This window comes from Garra rufa, chromosome 1, assembly GCF_049309525.1.
Source record: "Garra rufa chromosome 1, GarRuf1.0, whole genome shotgun sequence".
NCBI classification, from domain to species: Eukaryota; Metazoa; Chordata; class Actinopteri; order Cypriniformes; family Cyprinidae; genus Garra; species Garra rufa.
In genome coordinates this window covers 50,082,618-50,102,536 of record NC_133361.1, presented here as the reverse complement: position 1 = coordinate 50,102,536, position 19,919 = coordinate 50,082,618, and the positions used below count along the sequence as shown (strand labels likewise).

The 19,919-nt window shown below is 35.2% G+C and overlaps 1 protein-coding gene across 1 annotated transcript; it reads right to left on the bottom strand.

The window, feature by feature from the left end:
- Nucleotides 1-1,684: 1,684 nt before the first annotated feature.
- cyb561 (cytochrome b561) lies at nucleotides 1,685-11,077 on the bottom strand. The gene is made up of 5 exons (XM_073833472.1): nucleotides 10,842-11,077; nucleotides 7,546-7,644; nucleotides 5,235-5,338; nucleotides 4,748-4,905; nucleotides 1,685-2,722 (listed from the first exon to the last, which is right to left on the bottom strand). The coding sequence occupies exons 1-5, from the start codon at nucleotides 11,047-11,049 to the stop codon at nucleotides 2,530-2,532; spliced, it is 762 nt and encodes a 253-aa protein (XP_073689573.1). The 5' UTR covers nucleotides 11,050-11,077; the 3' UTR covers nucleotides 1,685-2,529.
- Between the last annotated feature and the right edge of the window lie 8,842 nt (nucleotides 11,078-19,919).

The following is a 19,919-nucleotide window of genomic DNA, read 5'->3' as shown; positions in this document are numbered from 1 at the left end:
ATATATATATATATATATATATATATATATATATATATACACCTAAATTTCAATGCAGTTGTGTTTTCAGTTTGCACTCAGCAATGTGAATATTTTTAGACTTTTCTGGGCATTTTTATTTTTGTCAACAGGTTACAAAGGTCAAATTGCAATGCAAATACCTGTAGGGTTTGGTTGGTAATTTCAGATCTGCTCAAGGGAAGTAGCATTCAGGTGGTCAGCCGTTAATTTTATCACACCACTAAAGCGGAAATTGTCTTTTCCAAAGAAACTTTTCTCATGGGAAGTAGGCGCGGGGAAAACGTCAGAATCCACATGCTCTCATTCATGATGTTTTGAGAGTTTATTTGTGCACTGAAACATGCCTTCAGAACATTTTCCCTGTTTGTTTTAAACTGTGAGTACTTGCTTTCAAATATGGGAAACCTGACTTGATGTCAAAGCCTGTGTCATGCATCGCCATCGAACTAACATACTACATACTTTTTCGGCGGCATATTGCGGGATGACGGCAGCAACCAGATTCGCTCACTGGATCTGGCTTTACTAATCAATGTTTAACTGCTGTTGAAAAAAGAGCAGGTCTTTTTGCAGTGTTTAATTTTGTTTTTCCTCTCTTTTTAAAGTTATATGAGGTGCACTCAGAGTTGACCTGGAATACTGCTTACTGTACAACAGTGTTTGTATTTAACTATTTGTTTTCCTTTTGTATGACCGAAATGTAAATGGCTGTAAATAATGTGCTGAACTAGAACGCATGCTCTCTGCTAATACACAAACCCCGAGTGTGTGTGTATGTGTGTGGGTTTTACGTATGAGGGAAAAGACTGTGGCACAATATATTTCCTTGTTTCCCTTATTAGGCAAAAAAAGAACAGGTGAAGTTTAGGTTTTGTATGTATTTTGCTTTAATATTTTGATTTTGTTTAGAACTAAGCTTGCGAAGGAAGATTCTCTGTAAATTGTCTGTAAATGTGAGCTGTGATGTTTTCTGGGATGGAAAATCTGAAACGTGAATGAGGACTTTTTATCCAGTTACATGATTGTAAACTGTACAATCATCTGTATGTATGAGGGAAATATTGAACTTATTTAAAAAAAGAATACCACTTCAAAGAAATTGAGCTGAAATAACTTTGCACTGAGTCTAATTTATTTCTCATGAATTTATTTTGCTTAAAATCACTTATAAAGCAAGCATTATGAACACACATGTGACCCTGGACCACAAAACCAGTAGCGCGGGTATATTTGTAGCAATAGCCAACAATACATTGTATTTTTATTTTATGCCAAAAACCGTAACTATATTAAAACTTAACTTTTATTTAGTAATATGCATTGCTAAGAACTTCATTTGGACAACTTTAAAAGGTGATTTTCTCAATATTTAGATTTTTTTGCACCCTCAGATTCCAGATTTTCAAATTAGCTCATTTATTCAGCTTTCAGATGTATACATCTCGATTTCAAAACCTATTTCATTAACCCATATAACTGGTTTTGTGGTCCAGGGTCACATATTTACTGATATTTTATATGGTAAACATATTAAAAATATTGCCACTACACAATACAAACATGCCAACACAAACATACAGTACAAGGGCACTTATAGATCATTTGTACACTTTCAACTGGAAAGACAGAATGTGTGTGTGTGTGTGTGTGTGTGTGTGTGTGTGTGTGTGTGTGTGTTTACAGTATACACACACAAAATACAGTGTAAAACAGTCAGTATCTCTCCTCTTCAAGCTGACTTTAATAACCAGCACATGGGAAACAGTAAGACAAGCACAACACCATTATTAGGCAGCTTTGTTTGGATAAATTTTTTTGTTATTCAGACAAGATGAATTAAATATTTAAAATTTCTTTTTACTGTAGATTCTGGATATTAGAGATTTTGGTCTTAACCAACTTTTTTAAAGTATTTTTTAGTCGTTTATTCAAGCAGAGCTGTAAAACACTTTCATATAAATACGGCATAAAGTTGGTTTTTGGATATAATAAGTTTAGTCTGTAATATAAAACAAACATTCAAATCCTGCGAGGGAAAGTAAACATTGGCTGATGTAGTGCTGTGCCCTCTGATTCGAAACAATAATAATTATCATTATAGAGAATTTCTGTTTTTCAGTACAGTCTGGTTCAAAAAAATGTTAAGGCACAATAAATTACATCCTGGATCTAATACATTTAAAGACAAAGTATATATAGTTCACTTATTTTTTCATGTTATTTTGGTTTGGCACAATTAGAAATTGCTTAAAAAAATAAAGCATAACCCTCAAAGAATAAATTTAAAAATATATAACATTTAATTACACCAATAATAATAATAACATAATTGTTTTTCTGTAGCCTACACAGTGGTCATTTAATCCTGCCATAACTTGCTTAATATCTTTAGTGTTATGAATGAAGGAATACAAAAGGAGGAACTGGCTGACAGGTTTGCTTGGACACAGATAGGAAGGCAGAAAGGCGGGAAGTTCAGAAAGGCAGTTTAGGAGTGTAATTAAGACATTAAGGAGAACTGGGGATTTCTCCTTCCGACAGTGTCTTAAAGTGCATGGATAGAGCCTCTTCCTCGGGATTCGGTGGTCGCCTGAAATCTTCTCTCGTCACCACATAACCCACCACGACCCCAAAACACACCAGCAACAAGCCTAAAATGTTCGCCAGGACCCCTTCACCACTGAACCTGGAGTAAGTTTCCCTGCGAACAAGAAAGTGGCATAAAGTAGTCATTGTTTGATGAATAGAAAAGCACTGTAGTAATGATTTAGTCGCCCTCAAACCATCCTAGGTGTATATGACGTTCTTCTTTCAGACAAATACAATCGGAGTTGTGTTAAAAAATGTCCTGGCTCTTCCAAGCTTTATAATGACAGTGAATGGCTGTTGAGATTTTTAAGTTCAACTAGATAAAAAAAAAAACTTTGTCAAGACAAACTTTAAGTTGGCTTGAGAAAGCTGGACCGAGAGAGAGAGAGAGAGAGAGAGAGAGAGATAGATAGATAGATAGATAGATAGATAGATAGATAGAAACTCACTAGCATGTTTCTAGCATGATTAACAAGTAACTAGCATGTTGTTAGAATGATTAGCAAGTCACTAGCATGTTTCTGGCATTATTAGCATGTTACTAGCATGATTAGCTTGCTAACACGATTAACACATTGCTAGTTTGTTTTAACATGATTAACACGTTGATTAGCAAATTGTTGGCATGTTTCTAGCATGTTTAGCAAGTTGCTAGCATATTTTTAACATGTTTCTAGCATGATTAGCAAGTTACTAGCACAATTCTAACATAAGCATGTTGTTAATATGTTTCAAACATGATTAGCATGTTGTTAGTATGTTTCTAGCATCATTAGCAAGCTGCTAGCATGATTCTAACATGATTAACAAGTTGCTAACATGATTCTAGAATGATTAGCAAGGTACTAGCATGCTTCTAGCATGATTTTAGTATGGTTAACAAGTTACTAGCATGATTTTAGCATGATTAACAAGTTACTAGCATGTTTATAGCATTACTGGCATGTCAGTAACATAATTAGCATGATTTTAGCATGAAGCATGTTACTAGCATGATTAGCTTGTTACTAGCATGTTAACATGATTATCAAGGTACTAGCATGCTTTGAGCATGATTAGCAAGTTGCTAACATGATTCTAGCATGATTAACATGTTACTAGCATGATTCTAGCATGATTAACATGTTACTAGCATGATTCTAGCATGATAAGCATGTTGTTCACATTATTTTAGCATAACAAGCATGTTACTAGCATGTTTCTAGCATGATTAGTAAGTTAGTTTGAATAAGTTGAATATATTAGAAATATAATACATAGAAGGGAAGCTTGATTGAGTCTCAAGGGATTCTGGGAATTTTAACAGTTGGAGTTTGAAAAGTCTTTGAACATTCCGTCAATGTAAATCTATGGGATTTTCCCCAGGTTTAATCGTCATTTTTAGGATAACTGTAAGTCCGATCAGTTAGAAAAGATACAGCAGCTGGAGTCAGAGCAGTCTGAAGATCTGGGCTGAGTTTGGAGTTTGTAGAGTTAAAGCTCTAGGAGGAGATACAGTCACAAATTTTAGTCTCAGAAGAATCATAAAAAGTGCTTCACACAGCTCCAGCGGGTAAATAAAGGTCTTCTGAAGCAAATCGTTTGTGTAAACGATTTAAAACTTTAAAAACCACAATCTCTAGTTTCAGCTAACAAATGCCTTTATTAACCCCACAGAGCCATATGGAGCACTTTATATGATGGATGGATGCACTTTATTGGGCTTCAAAATCTCAACAGCCATTCACTGCCATTATAAAGCTTGGAAGAGCCAGCACATTTTCTAATATAACTCTGATTGTATTCGTCTGAAAGAAGAAAGTCATATACACATAGGATAGCTTGAAGGTGAGTGAATCATGGGGTCGTTGTCATTTTTGAGTGAACTATTCCTTTAAGTATTCACGATGTCTGCAGTAAATGACACATAAGGAACATTATCTTGAATAAAACCAGCATTTGGTGCCAAACAGTGAGAGATGGAGAAAAGAAGCCAAATATCATTAATATTCATTGAAAGTCTCTTTCCGCTGTGACTCATTCTCACGGTGACTCATTCTTTTCCTCCCGTTCAACATTTTTTTTTTTTACCTCAGCTTAGTGACATCAGTTGTTATTTTTAAAGATATATTTTTCTGAAACGTTCACTGAGACTCACATGATACTGAAGAGCAGTTTCTCTGTGATGCCCAGCAGACAGGTTCCCACAGACATGGCCAGCAGCAACAGGCCGAAGAAGACGTGCAGCGGGAGATACCAGCTCCTCAAGTGAGCAGAGGCCCATGGGAAAAGAAAAAATCCCAGGCCGAGTAACCACTGGAGGAAATAAGAGGAGAAGCAGTCACCCCAAAGACGACATATAAACTAAACTAAACTAAAATAATCGTATTTTTCAGTTGTAAGTAAAGTATGAAGTGGACTAGCAGGTTTCAAGGCTGGTTTTCCATTCATTGTCAATAAAACCTAATGCAAACACTAACGGCAATGTCCTGATGTTAGCAGTGTAATGGATGTGATCATCCACAAGAGGGTTTGCTAATGCAGAGCAAAGTGCTTCCAAACCACAAACACTCAGCTGTTCAAATAAGGAAGAAGGAAGATGTTTAAATGCAAATGCTGGTCAAAATGAAATGACTGCAAATTACCTGTAGGAAAAACAGCACGAAAGTCAGCATGCCACACCAGCTGTGCAGGGAATACATATGAGAGATCTTAGCTGCCGAATGGAAGTCAAATACGGCCACCAGACCTGAGAACAGAGAAAAAATGAGACATTACATTAAACTGTAATATTGTGAAACATTTTTGTCATTTAAAATAGCTGTTTTCTATATATCATTTATTCCTGTGATGGAAAAGCTGAATTTTCAGCATCATTACTTTAGAAATCATTCTAATATGCTGATACACTCCTCACTATACATTTCTTATTACTATAAATCAGTGATGTAATGTAGCAAAGTAATAATACTAATATAAGTATTTTTTGGGAGTATCTGTACTTGAGTTTTTATTTTTCAGCCTACTTTTACTTTTACTCCACTACATTTCCTAATTAAAATGTATACTTTTACTCCGATACATTTCCCCGACGCATATTCGTTACTTACTACAAAATAGTCAGGATCTCAGTCAGAATTGCGAGATGTAAAATCACAACTGTAAGAAAAAAGTTTTTTTTTCTTAATTTTGCAAAACTGGATGAAAAAAAGTTCTCTCACAAAAGTATTGCATTCTATCTAGAAAATGTTTGCTCAAAAAAAATATTGCCTTTCCCTTAAAGCAATTTTGCATTTGCATTCACTGCAAAAAATGCTTTTCTTACTTGTTTACTTTATTACCTTGTTTCCAGCCAAAATATCTAAAAATTCTTAAATCAATAAGGATTTTCTAGATAAATTAAAATTATTTTCTTGTTTTCAGCAAAAAACAATTCAAAATAAGTGAGTTTTTGCTTAACAAGCAAAAGAACAAGCAAAAGAATCTGCCAGTGGGGTAAGAAAAAAAACAATCTTATTTCAAACAGAAAACAAGATTATTTTTCTTACCCCATTGGCAGATTCTTTTGCTTGTTTCAAGCTAAATTGCACTTAATTTTGACTTGTTTTTTCTAAAAACAAGACAATCTAAAAACTCATCTAGAAAATCCTTCTTGATTTAAGAATTTTTAGATATTTTGGCTGGAAACAAGACAAAAAGTCTAAGTAAGAAAAGCATTTTTTGCAAGTTGAAATTTAGTTTTCTTTCTTTCACCTCTTTATTTCCATCACAAAAGTTTTTGTGAGCAAACACAAAGTTCACAGACTCATAATTCTGACTTTTTATCTCAGAAAAAAGTCAGAATTGCAAGATAAAACTAGATACAATGAGCTTGGATCTCACAATTCTGATTTCTTTTCAGGAAATTTTGGCTTTTTTTGCCCCACGGGGCAGCCATGGTCTAATGGTGAGGGAGTCGGACTTGTAACCCGAAGGTTGCCAGTTCGATTCCCACACCGGCAGGAATTGAAGGTGGGGATTGTGAACCCCCAATTGCTCCCCGGACACTGGAGCAATGGCTGCCCACTGCTTCGGTGTGTGTGTTTGTTCACTTCTCACTGCTGTGTGTGTGCACTTGGATGGGTTAAATGCAGAGCGCCAATTTCGAGTATGGGTCACCATACTTGACAATACGTCATGATTTTTCACTTTTTTTTTCCCCAGAATTGCAAGATACAAACTCAATTCTGATTTTTTTTTCTCCAAATTGGGTGATATAAACTTGCAATTGCAAGAAATAAAGTCAGAATTGCAATATACATTCATAATTCAGACTTTTTTTTCCAGAAATGGATATAAACTCGCAACTGTGAAAAAAAATTGCATTTACTTGTACTTTTACTTTCATTACTTAAGCACATTTAAGATTTAAACAATACTTTTTGTACTTAATTACAATAAATATCACATACTTTAAGACTTTTACTCAATTAATATTCTAAACGGTGACTTCAACTTCTACCAAAGTTGTTTTCTGGTAAGATATCTGTACTTTTACTTAAGTATGGATTTCAGGTACTTCATATACCACTGCTATCAATGCTGAAAACAGTTGTGTGGCTTTGGATTCTTTAATGAATAAAACATTTTAAAATAGTATTTATTTATTTTACTTAAAGATAAAACTCTTGCTAACCCCAAAATGCTGAATGCAGTTGTATTGTACGTATTAGTGACCTTTGAAAATGCAAATCTAGTTATCTTGTGCTTTTTATACGTTTTTATCTAAGGGAAATTTTAGTTTTCCCCTTATTTAACGGTTCAAATGGCACATTAGACATGGGAAATGATTGTGACCGCAGCAGTTGAAAATTACAGCTAAAATCTGTGTCTGTGAACAAATACCTAGCAAAACAACAGTGCTGCCAAACATAATATGTTTCTTCTAACCTGTTATCAAAAATATGTCAGACTTACCCACAATACTGACGATAAGAGCCATCATATGCAGCAGAGCGTGGAGAATTTTTACTGAACGCTTAGTCTCATTTCTGAAGACACGATAAACCAGAACAGCTGCGGTAGAGAAAGAACAAGAAATATTTTCACATGCAAAAAAACAAGTAGCCAAGTATAAAGTAATAGAAGAAATATAAAAGTCTTAAAGGGGACCTCGAGTATTAAAGGAGTAGTTCACTTTCAGAACAAAAATCTAGATAATGTACTCACCCGCTTGTCATCCAAGATGTTCATGTCTTTCTTTCTTCAGTCGTAAAGAAATGGTATTTTTTTTTAGAAAAACATTTCAGGATTTCTCTCCATATAATGGACTTCTATGGTGCCCCGAGGGTGAACTTGCAAAATGCAGCTTCAAAGGGCTCTAAACGATCACAGCCGAGGAAAAAAGGATCTTAGCTAGCAAAACGAAAAAAAAAAAAAAATACAATTTATATTATATATATGTCTAGCTTGACAAGACGAGCATTTGAGATTAAAAAGTATATAAGCTGTAAATGTTTTTAGAAAATATACGATTATTTCGCTAGATAACATCCTCCTTTCCTCGGCTGGGATCATTTACAGGCCTTTGAAGCTGCATTTTGAAAGTTCAACCTCGGGGACACCTTAGAAGTCCATTATATGGAGAGATATCCTGAAATGTTGCGCTTTAAACTTACGACTGAAGAAAGAAAGACATGAACATCTTGGATGACAAGGGGGTGAGTACATTATCTGTACATTTTTGTTCTGAAAGTGAACTACTCCTTTAAGATTTAGGGTTAGGATTAGGCTTAAAATAACATAAATGATGTCTCTTACTAAAATATGTAGTAGAAAACTGAAAAGATTTTAAAAATTCACATCATTCTATACATATTTTGGACTATGGGGGACGCCATTATCTCAATGGCATCAAATGGTTGCATTCGGTGAGCTACTGGAGCTACCTGTTGCTATTTTTACCACAAAACAACTCTGAAAATAAAATACTGATATGATGCCACATTGTGTGGCTTTTAGTTGTAATTTTTAGTCATTTTAGTCAGAACAAAAGAAGCAATGTAAGTCTTCAATGCTTTTCTTAGTGGTAAGAAGAGGAGAAAAAAATGGACGAATAAAACTTCCTAAAGACCTGCGTCTTTGTTCTCTCCACTTCAGCCCTGATGCCTTTGAGGCTTTTAGTCGACCACAGCTACAGAAAGAGCTTACACACGGCAGAGACAAGAAATGCTAGATGCCATCCTGACAGGATGTAAACATTCTTATGCTTATCATGACGCCACAGCCACTGAAGGAGTTTCTCAGCACGGATTTCACTTGATATCCAGGAGCGTTTAGACTCCTTGTGGGGAAAAATCAATGGTACAGCATTTGGTTTAAGCTTACGCTTATATTTTTTTGCCACCTGTAAGCTCTTTCATTAGCTGTGGCCATCGTATCAGTATTTTATTTTATGAGTTGGATTACGGTAAAAATATCAACAGATTTGCAACCATTTGGCACCATCGAAATACTGATGCCCTCCATAGTCCAAAATATGTATAATACAATGTGGATTTTTAAATAACGTAAATCTTTCATGGGTTTTCTTCTACATATTTCAGTAAGACACATCATTCATGTTATATTAAGCCTGCATCAAATTTGAAATTCTACAGATGCAGTAGAACTGACATATAACATGCTGAGGCCTTTCTACCAGCAGACAGATCCCCTCTGGGCTGTTTTTACTGCTGGTTTTTGGGACAGCTAAACCTCTAATAGGCCAGTGACCTTTCAGGTATAATGTCTTAATTGAATTGCCATGACAAGGGCTTTGAATCAGTCGAGCTCTGCTAAAGATATTAGCTCAATTAGTATCTGTCTCTGTTGAGTGTTTTAAGTGTCCAGATGGAAGAACCATGAATTGACTGTGATTATGCTTTAATAATATCTCTCTTACTATTTTCTTTCCTGTAACCTTGACTAGAGCAGTTCTTGATTCACAGAAAAAAATACACAATAGCGACTCACACCAGGGTTTGATTTCAGTTGCAAAACCAACCATGAAGTATCCTAGCCCATACTGATTCATACAGACACAAAAATCGGGAAGCAAATCCGATATTCGCTCTAGTAGTATTAGCTGGCCCTTCCTGTTCAGTATTGTGCGTTTTACTGAAAGCAAAGAGACACACACACCCTAAAGGCTGAGAGACAGAAGACACACAGATGTCCTATTAGACCATTACACTGAAGCTCTTGGTCTCTAAAACCAACTATTCTAAATCAAACTTGTTTTTAATAATAATTCATATATAATTATACACTATCAGTCAAAACTTCTTGAACAGTACAATTTCTCTTCTGCTCTCTAAACCTGCATTTATTTGATCCAAAGTACAGCAAAACAGTACAATTTTGAAATGTCTTTACTATTTAAAATAACTGCTTTCTATTTGAATATATTTTCAAATGTATTTTATTCTGGTCACCAAATCTAATTTTTTAGCATCATTACTCCAGTCTTCAGCGCCAGTGTCAATTATAAGAAATTATGGAAATTAATACTTTTATTTAGCAAGGATGCATTAAATTGATCCTAAATGTGAGAATAAAGACATTAATAATGTTACAAAAAATGTATATTTCAGATAAATGCTGTTCTTCTAAACTGTCTATTCATCCAAGAAACCTGAAAAAATTCTACTTAACTGTTTTCAACATAATAATAATATTAAACATTAGCATGATTTTTGAAGGATCAAGTGACTGGAGTAATGATGCTAAAAATTCAGGTTTGAAATTGCAGGAATAAATTACATTTTAAAATATATTCAAATAGAAAACAGTTATTTTAAATGGTAAAAATATTTCAAAATTTGACTGTTTATGCTATACTTTAGATCAAATAAATCTTACAATTCAAAAACTTTTGACTTGTAGTGTATATAACTTTTAATACATAGTGAACATTATAACCACAACTTAAACCCAATACTGTAGTGTTAAATACTGTTTGAGTGAAGGAATAAATGGGTTAATTGTCAAATAATGGCAACAATTGTTCACGTTACCAACTCAGCAGAGGAAAGCTAGGTTAATCACTAATTTCAAGGTATTAAATTATTAAATGGGAAAAAAAAGATTCGTTTTATAGGCTGTTGGGGCACTGCATATTAAACTGCTGGACTAGAGAAAATACATATACATATAATACAAACATTCAATGCAAACCTCAGGTAAATAACGATAATAAAAAAACATATTTTATGTATACTCTTAAATCTTACCATCTCCATAGAGGAAGACCAGTCCGAGGACCATACAGAGAGGGTGAACGTTAAACTCTCGCCCTGAGCCGTCCCAAGCGTAGCCTCCACGGTAATGTCCCATCCACACACCCGTGATCACCACACATGCCACCCCCAAAACCTGAGAGCCCGCCACATACCACGGCAGCGTCCGCAAGCCACTCATGCTCAACGGCATACCCTCCATTACCGGCTGCGAGACAGGGCAAAGAAAGAGAAAACTGTAAAACCTTTAAGGAACATGCAAGACTCCACCTCTTATGCAAATTACGAATATAATGAATATAAAATAGTAATAGCAGATTTGCTTTCTTCATGTAAAATAGATCATTTCGACCTGGACACGTTGTTCATATAGACCATAATTGTTTTTGGTCACAAGTACCTACATTTTATAAATAAATAAATAAGAGGGAGATGCTATACAAACATGAAATGTGACCCTGGACAACAAAAACAGGTGTATTTGTAGCAATAGCCAACAATACATTGTATGGGTCAAAATTATCGATTTTTCTTTTATGCAAAAAAATCACTAGGATATTAATTAAAGATGTAAATGTCCTACCACAAATATATCAAAACTTAATTTTTGATTAGTAATATGCATTGCTAAGAACTTCATTTGGACGACTTTTAAGGCGATTTTCTCAATTTATTTTTTCAAATAGTCATCCAATATATATATATATATAATATATCATCCAAATATTGTCATATCCTAACAAACAATCAATGGAAAGCTTCCAAAAATTGACCCTTATGACTGGTTTTGTGGTCCAGGGTCACAAATAATGAACAACTCACAACAAATTAACTGCGGTAAAGCCAGCCGCGGTTCAGAAAAACACGGTCAAGCCAGCCGCGATTGATGTTCTATGTGCGCGCATATTAAAGTCATTACGGTAGTTTCAGAAACAGCCTAGAGAGAACGCGCTTGAGAGCGCTTTGAGATATAGGACATTATCACACTTTAGAGGGGTATATTGACCCCATTTCTAATAAGTAGAAAAAAACAATGATCAGTTCTTATTCAGGACGTCCCATACTATATGCACACCTCATATGAAACCATTTTATTGTACCATTTTTGAGATATGGGTCATTATTACACTTTAGAGGGGTTTATTGACTCCATTTCTAATAAGTAGTAAAAAACAATGATCAGTTCTCATTCAGGACGTCCCATACTATATGCACACCTCATATGAAACCAATTTACTGTAGCATTTTTGAGATATGGCCCATTATTACACTTTAGAGGGGTATATTGACCCCATTTCTAATAAGTAGAAAAAAACAATGATCAGTTCTTATTCAGGACGTCCCATACTATATGCACACATCATATGATACCATTTTACTGTAGCATTTTTTAGATATGGGTCATTATTACACTTTAGAGGGGTATATTGACCCCATTTCTAATAAGTAGAAAAAAACAATGATCAGTTCTCATTCAGGACGTCCCATACTATATGCACACATCATATGAAACCATTTTACTGTAGCATTTTTGAGATATGGCCCATTATTACACTTTAGAGGGGTATAAAAAACCCATTTCTAATAAGTAGAAAAAAACAATGATCAGTTCTCATTCAGGACGTCCCATACTATATGCACACATCATATGAAACCATTTTACTGTAGCATTTTTGAGATATGGCCCATTATTACACTTTAGAGGGGTATAAAAAACCCATTTCTAATAAGTAGAAAAAAACAATGATCAGTTCTCATTCAGGACGTCCCATACTATATGCACACATCATATGAAACCATTTTACTGTAGCATTTTTGAGATATGGCCCATTATTACACTTTAGAGGGGTATAAAAAAACCCATTTCTAATAAGTAGAAAAAAACAATGATCAGTTCTCATTCAGGACGTCCCATACTATATGCACACATCATATGAAACCATTTTACTGTAGCATTTTTGAGATATGGGACATTATTACACTTTAGAGGGGTATAAAAAACCCATTTCTAATAAGTAGAAAAAAACAATGATCAGTTCTCATGCAGGACGTCCCATACTATATGCACACCTCATATGAAACCATTTTACTGTAGCATTTTTGAGATATGGGTCATTATTACACTTTAGAGGGGTATAAAAAACCCATTTCTAATAAGTAGAAAAAAACAATGATCAGTTCTCATTCAGGACGTCCCATACTATATGCACACCTCATATGAAACCAATTTACTGTAGCATTTTTGAGATATGGGTCATTATTACACTTTAGAGGGGTATAAAAAAAAACATTTCTAATAAGTAGAAAAAAACAATGATCAGTTCTTATTCAGGACGTCCCATACTATATGCACACCTCATATGAAACCATTTTACTGTAGCATTTTTGAGATATGGCCCATTATCACACTTTAGAGGGGTATAAAAAACCCATTTCTAATAAGTAGAAAAAAACAATGATCAGTTCTCATTCAGGACGTCCCATACTATATGCACACCTCATATGAAACCAATTTACTGTACCATTTTTGAGATATGGCCCATTATCACACTTTAGAGGGGTATAAAAAACCCATTTCTAATAAGTAGAAAAAAACAATGATCAGTTCTCATTCAGGACGTCCCATACTATATGCACACCTCATATGAAACCAATTTACTGTACCATTTTTGAGATATGGCCCATTATCACACTTTAGAGGGGTATAAAAAACCCATTTCTAATAAGTAGAAAAAAACAATGATCAGTTCTTATTCAGGACGTCCCATACTATATGCACACCTCATATGAAACCAATTTACTGTACCATTTTTGAGATATGGCCCATTATCACACTTTAGAGGGGTATAAAAAAACCATTTCTAATAAGTAGAAAAAAACAATGATCAGTTCTCATTCAGGACGTCCCATACTATATGCACACCTCATATGAAACCATTTTACTGTACCATTTTTGAGATATGGGTCATTATTACACTTTAGAGGGGTATAAGAAACCCATTTCTAATAAGTAGAAAAAAACAATGATCAGTTCTCATTCAGGACGTCCCATACTATATGCACACCTCATATGAAACCATTTTACTGTAGCATTTTTGAGATATGGGTCATTATTACACTTTAGAGGGGTATATTGACCCCATTTCTAATAAGTAGAAAAAAACAATGATCAGTTCTCATTCAGGACGTCCCATACTATATGCACACCTCATATGAAACCAATTTACTGTAGCATTTTTGAGATATGGGTCATTATTACACTTTAGAGGGGTATAAAAAACCCATTTCTAATAAGTAGAAAAAAACAATGATCAGTTCTCATTCAGGACGTCCCATGTTATATGCACACCTCATATGGAACCATTTTACTGTAGCATTTTTGAGATATGGGTCATTATTACACTTTAGAGGGGTGTATTGACCCCATTTCTAATAAGTAGAAAAAAACAATGATCAGTTCTCATTCAGGACGTCCCATACTATATGCACACCTCATATGAAACCATTTTACTGTAGCATTTTTGAGATATGGGTCATTATTACACTTTAGAGGGGTGTATTGACCCCATTTCTAATAAGTAGAAAAAAACAATGATCAGTTCTTATTCAGAACGTCCCATATTATATGCACACCTCATATGAAACCATTTTACTGTAGCATTTTTGAAATATGGGTCATTATTACACTTTAGAGGGGTATAAAAAACCCATTTCTAATAAGTAGAAAAAAACAATGATCAGTTCTCATTCAGGACGTCCCATACTATATGCACACCTCATATGAAACCATTTTACTGTAGCATTTTTGAGATATGGGACATTATAACACTTTAGAGGGGTATAAAAAACCCATTTCTAATAAGTAGAAAAAAACAATGATCAGTTCTTATTCAGGACGTCCCATATTACATGCACACCTCATATGAAACCATTTTACTGTAGCATTTTTGAGATATGGGTCATTATTACACTTTAGAGGGGTGTATTGACCCCATTTCTAATAAGTAGAAAAAAACAATGATCAGTTCTTATTCAGGACGTCCCATACTATATGCACACCTCATATGAAACCATTTTACTGTAGCATTTTTGAGATATGGGTCATTATTACAATTTAGAGGGGTATAAAAAACCCATTTCTAATAAGTAGAAAAAAACAATGATCAGTTCTCATTCAGGACGTCCCATACTATATGCACACCTCATATGAAACCATTTTACTGTAGCATTTTTGACATATGGGTCATTATTACACTTTAGAGGGGTGTATTGACCCCATTTCTAATAAGTAGAAAAAAACAATGATCAGTTCTTATTCAGAACGTCCCATATTATATGCACACCTCATATGAAACCATTTTACTGTAGCATTTTTGAGATATGGGTCATTATTACACTTTAGAGGGGTGTATTGACCCCATTTCTAATAAGTAGAAAAAAACAATGATCAGTTCTCATTCAGGACGTCCCATACTATATGCACACCTCATATGAAACCATTTTACTGTAGCATTTTTGAGATATGGGACATTATAACACTTTAGAGGGGTATAAAAAACCCATTTCTAATAAGTAGAAAAAAACAATGATCAGTTCTCATTCAGGACGTCCCATACTATATGCACACATCATATGAAACCATTTTACTGTAGCATTTTTGAGATATGGCCCATTATTACACTTTAGAGGGGTATAAAAAACCCATTTCTAATAAGTAGAAAAAAACAATGATCAGTTCTCATTCAGGACGTCCCATACTATATGCACACATCATATGAAACCATTTTACTGTAGCATTTTTGAGATATGGCCCATTATTACACTTTAGAGGGGTATAAAAAAACCCTTTCTAATAAGTAGAAAAAAACAATGATCAGTTCTCATTCAGGACGTCCCATACTATATGCACACCTCATATGAAACCAATTTACTGTAGCATTTTTGAGATATGGCCCATTATTACACTTTAGAGGGGTATAAAAAACCCATTTCTGATAAGTAGAAAAAAACAATGATCAGTTCTCATTCAGGACGTCCCATACTATATGCACACATCATATGAAACCATTTTACTGTAGCATTTTTGAGATATGGCCCATTATTACACTTTAGAGGGGTATAAAAAACCCATTTCTAATAAGTAGAAAAAAACAATGATCAGTTCTCATTCAGGACGTCCCATACTATATGCACACATCATATGAAACCATTTTACTGTAGCATTTTTGAGATATGGCCCATTATTACACTTTAGAGGGGTATAAAAAAACCCATTTCTAATAAGTAGAAAAAAACAATGATCAGTTCTCATTCAGGACGTCCCATACTATATGCACACATCATATGAAACCATTTTACTGTAGCATTTTTGAGATATGGGACATTATTACACTTTAGAGGGGTATAAAAAACCCATTTCTAATAAGTAGAAAAAAACAATGATCAGTTCTCATTCAGGACGTCCCATACTATATGCACACCTCATATGAAACCATTTTACTGTAGCATTTTTGAGATATGGGTCATTATTACACTTTAGAGGGGTATATTGACCCCATTTCTAATAAGTAGAAAAAAACAATGATCAGTTCTCATTCAGGACGTCCCATACTATATGCACACCTCATATGAAACCAATTTACTGTAGCATTTTTGAGATATGGGTCATTATTACACTTTAGAGGGGTATAAAAAACCCATTTCTAATAAGTAGAAAAAAACAATGATCAGTTCTCATTCAGGACGTCCCATGTTATATGCACACCTCATATGGAACCATTTTACTGTAGCATTTTTGAGATATGGGTCATTATTACACTTTAGAGGGGTGTATTGACCCCATTTCTAATAAGTAGAAAAAAACAATGATCAGTTCTCATTCAGGACGTCCCATACTATATGCACACCTCATATGAAACCATTTTACTGTAGCATTTTTGAGATATGGGTCATTATTACACTTTAGAGGGGTGTATTGACCCCATTTCTAATAAGTAGAAAAAAACAATGATCAGTTCTTATTCAGAACGTCCCATATTATATGCACACCTCATATGAAACCATTTTACTGTAGCATTTTTGAAATATGGGTCATTATTACACTTTAGAGGGGTATAAAAAACCCATTTCTAATAAGTAGAAAAAAACAATGATCAGTTCTCATTCAGGACGTCCCATACTATATGCACACCTCATATGAAACCATTTTACTGTAGCATTTTTGAGATATGGGACATTATAACACTTTAGAGGGGTATAAAAAACCCATTTCTAATAAGTAGAAAAAAACAATGATCAGTTCTTATTCAGGACGTCCCATATTACATGCACACCTCATATGAAACCATTTTACTGTAGCATTTTTGAGATATGGGTCATTATTACACTTTAGAGGGGTGTATTGACCCCATTTCTAATAAGTAGAAAAAAACAATGATCAGTTCTTATTCAGGACGTCCCATACTATATGCACACCTCATATGAAACCATTTTACTGTAGCATTTTTGAGATATGGGTCATTATTACAATTTAGAGGGGTATAAAAAACCCATTTCTAATAAGTAGAAAAAAACAATGATCAGTTCTCATTCAGGACGTCCCATACTATATGCACACCTCATATGAAACCATTTTACTGTAGCATTTTTGACATATGGGTCATTATTACACTTTAGAGGGGTGTATTGACCCCATTTCTAATAAGTAGAAAAAAACAATGATCAGTTCTTATTCAGAACGTCCCATATTATATGCACACCTCATATGAAACCATTTTACTGTAGCATTTTTGAGATATGGGTCATTATTACACTTTAGAGGGGTGTATTGACCCCATTTCTAATAAGTAGAAAAAAACAATGATCAGTTCTCATTCAGGACGTCCCATACTATATGCACACCTCATATGAAACCATTTTACTGTAGCATTTTTGAGATATGGGACATTATAACACTTTAGAGGGGTATAAAAAACCCATTTCTAATAAGTAGAAAAAAACAATGATCAGTTCTCATTCAGGACGTCCCATACTATATGCACACCTCATATGAAACAATTTTACTGTAGCATTTTTGAGATATGGGTCATTATTACACTTTAGAGGGGTGTATTGACCCCATTTCTAATAAGTAGAAAAAAACAATGATCAGTTCTTATTCAGGACGTCCCATATTATATGCACACCTCATATGAAACCATTTTACTGTAGCATTGTTGAGATATGGGTCATTATTACACTTTAGAGGGGTGTATTGACCCCATTTCTAATAAGTAGAAAAAAACAATGATCAGTTCTCATTCAGGACGTCCCATATTATATGCACACCTCATATGAAACCATTTTACTGTAGCATTTTTGAGATATGGGTCATTATTACACTTTAGAGGGGTATAAAAAACCCATTTCTAATAAGTAGAAAAAAACAATGATCAGTTCTCATTCAGGACGTCCCATACTATATGCACACCTCATATGAAACCATTTTACTGTAGCATTTTTGAGATATGGGTCATTATTACAATTTAGAGGGGTATAAAAAACCCATTTCTAATAAGTAGAAAAAAACAATGATCAGTTCTCATTCAGGACGTCCCATACTATATGCACACCTCATATGAAACCATTTTACTGTAGCATTTTTGAGATATGGGTCATTATTACACTTTAGAGGGGTGTATTGACCCCATTTCTAATAAGTAGAAAAAAACAATGATCAGTTCTTATTCAGGACGTCCCATAATATATGCATACCTTATATGAAACCATTTTACTGTAGCATTTTTGAGATATGGGTCATTATTACACTTTAGAGGGGTGTATTGACCCCATTTCTAATAAGTAGAAAAAAACAATGATCAGTTCTTATTCAGGACGTCCCATACTATACAAACCAAATATGAAAGTATTTTACTGCAGCGTGTTTGAGATACGGGACATTATTACACTTTAGAGGGGTAAAAAGTCTATGGGGAACGACCACGCTCTGATATACCTGTAAACTGTTCAATAGAAGGGCTTGACATCATAGGCTGGTGACGAAAGCAGTCAGGAAGCAATAAAAGCATGTGCGAGAGAAAAACAGCGATATTTTCGGAGACTGACACGAGCGCTAGCAGGGATGCAGGAAGTATTGTTCGAGATGCATAGTCTCCATCCAAAAACGATATGGGGAACGAGATGCACATGTCTCCAGAATTCCAAATCCCTGCCTAGGATTAGCTAGGACAAGAGAATAAATGCGCCAGGAGTGGCATGGAGGTCTAGGTCATAGAACCTGATGAAGGTGAGGGGCGTGGACCATCTCGCTGCGTTGCAGATGTCCTGAATTGGGACACCCGAAAGAGCAGTTTTGTAAGCAGCCATAGCGCAAGTAGAGTGAGCCTTGACCCCCAAAGGTAAGGGGAGACCAGAGGACTCATAAACAGCATCTATAATCCATCTGCTCAGAGTTTGTTTGGAAGCCGGCAAACTCTCTCTTGGGTTTACCGTAACATACTAGCCACTGGTCCGACCTACGCCCAAGGGCAGCTCTGTGGACATAGGTGTCCAGTGCTCGGACTGGGCACATTAAGCTTCTGCTGGTCTGGATCTGTAAAGGGAGGAGGACAGAATGCCTGAAGCATGACGGGCTGTGGTGTAGAGGTAGAGACTTTGGGTACATATCCTGCTCTAGGGTAAAGAACATGCGCAATGTCAAGATAGGAAGGGGCCACGGAAAGGGCCTGCAGGTCCCCCACTCTCTTTAGGTAAGACAAGGCTAAGGAGACCTCAGCCTCAGCACACCACTGAGAAAGTGTGTAACCAGGGGATTTTTGCCCACTTAGAAGCCACCAAGAGGGGTGTGGTAGGCCAGGATTGCCGCCACGAGCAGCTTCAAAGTGGAGTGGGATATCCCTGTGAACAAAATGAGCCTGCATGAAGTCCACTGTACAACTGTACTGACTGTAGTGGGCCTAACTTGGGGTCTGTACACCATGAAGAGAAGAGACTCCACCTCAGGGTGTACACTTTTCTCAGGGAGCTCTGGACTGGAGGATGGTCTCAACAGCCCAAGTTGAGAGACCACACACT